Here is a 7,428-nt window from a genome sequence, read left to right as displayed (position 1 = left end):
GCATCTCCATCGGAGCAGTGCTACCCTCAAAGCTGTGGGCAGGCATCTCCATCGGAGCAGTGCTACCCACCCTGGACTCTGGGAAGAGGAGACAGGCTGATGGGCTTCCTGCCTCATGAGCTTCGTAAGGAATCCAGAGTAGATAGCACACATTATCTTTCTAAAAAGTCTTTAAATAGTTTAGCATTTAGCTTACTTCTTTATTGTGATTGTCATTCCGGGGGCAGAAAGCACTCAGAATAAATCATTTGTTTTTGAAAATTTCATTTTATAAAGTCAAGAAAATTTAAAATCTGCTGAGTGCAGGAAATGACTGTGTTTGTCTTCATTGCCTGTTGTTCAGGATTTGCTAATGGGAAAGTGCGTGTCCTGTGTTTCTGGGGCTGATGGTCCCCTCTGTCCCTGCCTATCCTCCTGATACAAGCTCTGGGTGGCAAAGTGTTTCTGGTTCACCACTTCTGTGGCTTTTTGAATATGTCCTGTTTCCTTGAACAGATGGGACCTCAGGACATGAGAATGACCAAGACTTCCCCTTTCAGCCTAGACAGAGTGATTAAAAAACGTGTTCCTCCCTGCCCTCATGACCTATTGGTACAATGTACATTATCATTTTTGATCCTTAAAATGAGACCTAGTTCAAGTGTTTGGATTACATTTTATCAATGAGGAGACCAAAGTCTGGAAAAAAGTGGCTATGAGAAGAACCCAAGCCTTCGAGTAGTCAAGGCTCATTGCTACCGTGCTGATGCATTGTGGGGGCTGCTGTAGCTGTGCATGCCTGCCCTTGGGAGCCTGAGGGAGAAGGATGAGAGTTTAACTTGGGTATATCGCAAGGAGCTGCGGCGTCAAAACAACAACATCAGAAAACTACCAGAAGCCACAACAATGAGATCTACCCAGCGAAATGAATATACAAAGGATAAAACAAAACAAAACAAAACAAAACACACCATAAAATACATTGAAGGAAGACAAACAAAACCCAGGCAATTGTAGATGATTCTTGGGGAAATACCCCCTGCAAGCAGAATGGGTGCTTTGTAGAGAGCATCTAGGAAAGCCGTTAATGTGGGCCCAGTCTCCTGGGCCGTCTTCTTTCTTGGAAGCAGAGTTAGGATCCACATCTTGTTTTTGATTTGTTTATCCTGTTTGGTTTTTAAAATTATGTGTGTGTGTGTGTGTGTGTGTGTGTGAGAGAGAGACAGAGAGGGGGGAGGGGGAGGGGGAGGGAGAGGGAGAGGGGGGGAGAGAGAGAGAGAGAGAGAGAGAGAGAGAGAGAGAGAGAGAGAGAGGGGGAGGATGTATGTCTATGCCCCACTTGCATGCAGTGACCACAGAGGCCAGAAAAGAGCATCAGATCTCTTGGAACTGGAGTTACAGATGGTCGTGCACTGCCATGTGGCTGCTGGGAGCCGGACCTGGGTCCTTTGCAGGGGTAGTGTTCTTAACCACTGAGCCATTGCTGCACACCCACTCATCCCGTTGCTTCTTACTTCTTGCTAACAGAAAGGGCAGCCTGGGATCGGAGGCTGGGGCTAATGTCTCCTCAGATTGAATAGAGAAACACTATGTTCCCCACCTGTAACCTCTTCTGCTTCTCACCCTTCTCCTTTCTTCTGTCTCTTCCCTCTCTTCTTTCTTCTTCCCTTCCCATCCCTTCCCTCTCCATTCCAAACTCACTTTTGCTCCTTTCCTCTTCATTATATTTAAGCCCTCAGGGGGCACAGCATCATGTAGGCCCTGCGGCTCTTGGAAGAAAGTTGCTTCCAATTTTTGCACAAGACGTGACACTCTTAGGGTGGGCACAGAGCCCTTTGCCCTGGGTTTCTCTAGCTTCCTTTGTTTAGTACAAAGTCAAAGGAATCAGTGTTTCATTTTCTGCTTTGTCTGCACAAGTCCACCTCTTGCTCATCAAAACAACCCAGCTTCATCTTGGGCATCCGCATCTTCAGTTCTAAGAGGGGAATCTGTGCTTACCAGCCTCCTGAGACTCTGCTTCTGCATGTGTGTTTGTCTTTTCAAAGGCCGTGTCTCAGCCCCCTCAGGCTCGGGGGTGGGGTGACAAGCGCTTCTCCTCCTGGATCACCTCTTCTCTCTCACCCTCTGCCCTCCCCCTGCCCCCCAGGTCCCTGGATACCAGTGTTGGATGAGAAGCTGAAGTTCTCACTCCCCTTAGCGCTCCTCTCATTAGACACCACACTGTGGGCAGCCTTGGAGGAGGAGGTTTCAGTGGGCGGCTCCTTCAGGGTAAAGGAGCAGTTCACTGTTGCAGGAAGGGACCTGGGCTGGAATCACACACCGCTCCACAGGGCAGGAGTGGGCAGGAGTGGACAGGAGGGGGCAGGAGTGGGCAGGAGGGGGCAGGAGGGGGCAGGAGTGGGCAGGAGGCAGGAGGCTGTCCTGTTCTTTGCCTTCGTAACCTCCAGGGTTTCAGGGTTGTTTGCCAATCGGTGAAGAACTCACAGTGTGGTACTTTCCAGGTGCTTGGCTCCAGCAGCCATGAAGAGTCATGTTTTTTTTTTTTTTTCACGGCACAGATGTCTGCATCTTTATCTCCCGTTTTCTCCACACTTTCCTGTTTCCCATTCGCCATGTTTTGGCCAACCGAAGCTAGACATGGGGAGGTCAGAGGCTGTGCCGGCTTGTAAAACTCTCCTGGGACCTAAAAGCCAAAGGCTCAGAGAGGCAAAGGCCGAAAGGCCTGCTCCTCATTCTTCATGACAGGAGTCTGACTCGCTGGTTTGTCCCATTTGGGGGGAGGTCATCTCGACCACAGTCACATCGTCAGGCTGACTGGGATTGCCTTTTATCGGGGGTGGGGGAGAGCTGGGGAGGGAAGAAAAAGTGTTTATAACTCCATTAATAAATAAAATAAGAATAAAATATTAACATGTGGGTAATCCAGGTGAAGGTAGGAATTCATACAGGAACTCACTATGTCAGAAACATTTCAATCTAAAATTAAAAATAAGTTCTGTAAGAAATGGTTTAGAAGGGCCGGTGTGCCAACAGCTTGAAGGTTAGAGTTAGCTCTTTTTTTTTTTTTTTTTCAAGACAGGGTTTCTCTGTCTAGCCTTGCTGTCCTGGAACTCACTCTGTAGACCAGGCTGGCCTTGAACTCAGAAATCCGCCTGTCTCTGCCTCCCAAGTGCTGGGATTAAAGGCGTGCACCACCACCGCCCAGCCAGAGTTAACTCTTAAGAGTGTTAAGAGAGGATGCTCTTCCTGCAGAGAACCTGGGGTGAGCTGTCAGCACCCCATGGCAGCTTACAACTTGCAAATCCAGTTCCAGGGATCTTCTGCCCCCTTCTGACCTTTATGGCCTCCTGCATGCATGTGGCGCACATACGTACAATCGGGCACGCACATACACACTTTTTTTTAAAAGATTTATTTATTATATTTATACGAGTACACTGTAGCTGTTTTCAGACACACCAGAAGAGGGCATCAGATTCTATTACAGATGGTTATAAGCCGTCATGTGGTTGCTGGGGATTGAACTCAGGACCTCTGGGGTCAGTGCTCTTAACCGCTGAGCCATCTCTCCAGCCCCATACTTAAGTTGTTTTTTTTTTTTTTTCAAGACAGGGTTTCTCTGTATAGCCCTGGCTGTCCTGGAACTCACTCTGTAGACCAGGCTGGCCTCAAACTCAGAGATCTGCCTGCCTCTGCCTCCCAAGTGCTGGGATTAAAGGCGTGCGCCTCCGCCACCACCGCCCATCCCCATACTTAAGTTTTAAAAGTAATGCTTTGAGTAAGTTCTTTTCAATTTTTTGAGAAGGTGACGAATGTGGGGATGGTTTAATATGTTCTAATTGTCTTTGACACGATGTAGTTTTACTAGACCTGGTATTTCAGTTGCCTCCTAGGGCTGGAGGCCTCTGTCGTTTGAGAGATCAGCCAGATGGGGGCAGGGCATCTCCAGTGGGAACAGAGGAGTGCATCCCATTAGACTCCTCAAAGAGGCTACCAGGCTAGGGACGGTGGGACAAGGGGCTGGTGAGAGGGTCAAAGTGGGGAAGGAGGAGGGTCTTGCGAGCACCCGGGCTGCCTATGTTGAGAAGTACCATCTGGGTGAATTTACATGGGAAAAGCTGGAAACGCACCTTCAGATCCTCCCTCAACATGAAACCTACAGAAAGGATGATGCTGGCCCGAGGGAGGAGACATGCCATGAATGGTGAAGCCAGGCTATACCTAGGTCCTTCTTTCATAGTGGGTGGCAGTGAACACTACAATCTGGATGATGGCCCAGGATGATGGCTGGAACTGTCTCTCAGGCTTCCCTCCTGTGGCCCTCAGGTCTGTGGTTCCTATCATGCTTTAGCTGGCCCCAGCTTTTCCTCCTCGTAACAGCTCCCTAGGCTGGCCACTGGGGTCACTTCCCTGGGTTCCCACAGCCAACCTGTTGTCACCTGGACCGACACAAAGCTGGATATTCCCTGTCAAACAGGGACTCACTGATAGGCTTGGTTTGGGGTCGAAAGAGCTATGCCACCTCTGACTTCCTAATGTTGAAATCCCACAAGAACTCCAGGGACTTCCTGTCACTGAGCCACTTCTGTGTGGCTGAGCTTCAGGGGGTGCTGAGCTTGGGCCTGGACAGCAAATGAGCTCAATTATGTAAGCAGGTCCCGGTGAGGCTTTCCTGCGATGCCTGGATCGGTCTCACAGAGCATGGACCAAATATAAACCCAGATCTCTCTGCTCCACTTTCGTCTCCAACATTGTTCAGGACAAGATAGCTCAGGGTGACACATGCCTTCAGTTGGGGATTAAAAGTCCATCTCCCCCACAGCCAGGACTCCTGTCTCTCTCTCCTCTGCCCTCCAGCTCCTCCTCGGACCTCCGCCTTCCTCCCCAGCCTCTGCCCGAGAAGGTTGCCTGTGGTCACTCGTGGAGGCCTAACCTTGTTATCTTAACTTCTTGTCTTGGAGCAGAGCAGCACTTCCCAGAGGTGATGCTGGGGGAAGAGTTTCTGAGCTTAAGCCTGGACCAGGTGTGCAGCTTGATATCCAGTGACAAGCTGACGGTCTCCTCAGAAGAGAAGGTACTGTGGAGCCCCCGGGGAAAACACGAACCTTACTGAAACAAGCAAACAAACAAAAGACCCTTTAAGCTAAAGAAAAAAAAAAGGGAGGCCTGTTATATTCTGAATCCTTTAAAGAGATGACAGGGATGGCGAAGCTGCTTCTAATGGCTGAGTGCTCAGACAGCCGTGGCCTACATTAAGTCCTTGTGTAGCCTGCAGCCCTGGGCGCAGGCCTTGCTGCTTTCCCCCAACTTATAGAAGAGAAGCTGGTGCTGGGTTCTTCCTGTGACAGGGAGGATTTCTTTGTTCCAGGGTCTGGAGTCTAGGGCAGTAAAAATTACATGAACTCTAGGTCTTATCCCGCAGGGTCCACGCTTCACCTCTAGTTCATGCAATTAGTTGCGTGACCTTGGGGAGGGTACTTTTGACCTGAGGATGGTGGCTTCCACCTTGCCCACAGGGAGGCCGAGCGGTGGAATGGAGTCCTGTGCTGTATAAAATGTCTGGGAGAGTTCCTGGTGGGGAGTCAGCATTACCCAAGGTTATTGTTGGCCCCCCCTTATGTGGGGTTAGCTGCTCCTCCCTGCATCCAGGACACTCACCACATCCTCCTGCCTGTTCCATGCTCTGAGATGGCTCTGCTTCCCACAATGCAGTGCTGAGCTGCCCAGTGCTGGGAAACACAACTTGGGTATCTTCATCCCTAGAGAGTCTCAGGTTTGTTTTTCCCCCCCTCCCCAAATCCCTTCTGTCCACTCAGTATTGAAGTGTCAGGTCCTTTCCCAAGGAAACAGTCGAGGGAAAAATCCACATGAAGGATTTTATATGCAGATGGCTTGTGTGTCCAGAGGACTGGGTGAAACAAATCACTGGGGAAGTTTGCTTGAAAAGAAAAACAGTCTTGTTTAGAATTGTGGGTCCTGGGCCCCCAGGACACCTGTCAGGTGATTACACAGCAATGTAGACTCTGCGCTGGCCTCAGGGAGGCCTCTGCTGCCTTTAGCATCATAGAAGCACACCCTTCAGAGAGAGAGCGGTGTGTCCAGCCAGGCCGCAGGCTCCTTCCTGCCGTATCCCCAGAAGCGGGGTGGACACCTGTGCTTCTGTGCTAAGCCTGTTTACTATTCTGTCTGAATCTGTGCAGCCAGATTGATACAACTGGAAGATATGAACTGCACTGGATGGTTTTCTATCAATGTGGCACAAGCTAGAGTTGTCCAAAAGGAGGGAACCTCAGCTGAGGAAGAGTCTCCATAATATCTGCCTGTAGGGCATTTCTCAACTTTAACACTTTTTATTAATTCTTTGTGAATTTCACATCATGCACCCCAACCCCACTCATCTCCCTGTCCCTTCATATCTGCCCTTACAACTTTCCCCCCACAAAAGAAAACCGACCCCATCTCTCCGTGGAAGCTGTAGGGTATCACAGTATGTCTCACAGTTCACTCTTCTGCCCACACATCTTTGCTTGTAAGTGTTTATTGCAATGAGTCTGCCCTAGTCGGAGGCCTCTGGGTTCTGCTACTCTATTGATATTGGATCCTCAGAGGGACTTCTCTCAGGTCTCCTGTTGTTGCCCTGTGTCATGTCGACCCTGCAGTTTGGATCTGTAGGACCCGCCCCCTCACCTGCTCCAGCAGTTTATAGATGGGGGTAAATGCTGGGGTAGGCCAGCTCAAAGTGTAGTTCATTTTCTTAATTGGTTATTGATGGAGTACATTGTGGGCAGTGTCACCCCTGGGCTGGTGCTCCTGGGATCTGTAATAAAGCAGGCTAAGCAAGCCTTGAGCAAGCCAGTGAGCAGCACCCCTCCACAGCGTCTGCATCAGCTCCTGCCTCCAGGTTCCTGCGCTGCTTGAGTTCCTGCCTTGATTTCCTCAGTGGCCTGTGACCCAGGATATGTTAGCCTTTTTTTACTTAAACCCTTTCCTTCCTAGCTTTCTTCTGGGTCACATCTTTCTGAAATCCATGCCTGTGTACCCTGCTCACAAAGCACTGTGAGTCTGTGTCTTCTCTGGCAGGATGCGGGGCAGAGGAGGGGCATCCTCACTTCCTGAACAGGAATGGGCATTCAGGCAAACCTGGCCCGAGTCTCTGCTTGCTCTCTCTGTGACCCTGCCAACTCACCTGAAATATAAAATAAGAATCCCAAGAGCACCTCCCTCTGAGAGCTGGCATGAGGAATAGAAGGAACAGAGAAAAATCTAGCGCTCAGTAAATGCCAGGTGTCGGCACAGCTCTCCTCTCAAAGGGAAGAGGGTCAGTTTATTCTGGAGCCAGACATGAGTGATGATGGCCCAGGAACACCGATCCATTCAGGTCATTCAGTGCTGCAATATACATATATATTATGTACACACAGAGAGAGAGAGAGAGGGAGAGGGAGAGGG

At 49.9% G+C, this 7,428-nt stretch overlaps 1 protein-coding gene across 4 annotated transcripts in view; it reads left to right on the top strand.

Moving 5' to 3' along the window:
• The window catches only part of Klhl3 (kelch like family member 3), a 130,648-nt gene that overhangs the window by 63,962 nt on the left and 59,258 nt on the right, over positions 1–7,428 (top strand). For 2 of the 4 annotated variants that reach the window (XM_031358434.1, XM_031358432.1), the window contains one exon: positions 4,941–5,053. In XM_031358434.1, coding sequence (XP_031214294.1) covers positions 4,941–5,053 — 113 coding nt within the window. The remainder of the gene's footprint in view (positions 1–4,940; positions 5,054–7,428) is intronic. The other 2 variants (XM_031358435.1, XM_031358433.1) reach the window with 1 other exon arrangement.

Source organism: Mastomys coucha, unplaced genomic scaffold (assembly GCF_008632895.1).
Source record: "Mastomys coucha isolate ucsf_1 unplaced genomic scaffold, UCSF_Mcou_1 pScaffold7, whole genome shotgun sequence".
In the NCBI taxonomy this organism is placed as follows: domain Eukaryota; kingdom Metazoa; phylum Chordata; class Mammalia; order Rodentia; family Muridae; genus Mastomys; species Mastomys coucha.
Note: the sequence above shows the minus strand (reverse complement) of the source record. Positions and strands in the feature narration are given on the sequence as shown.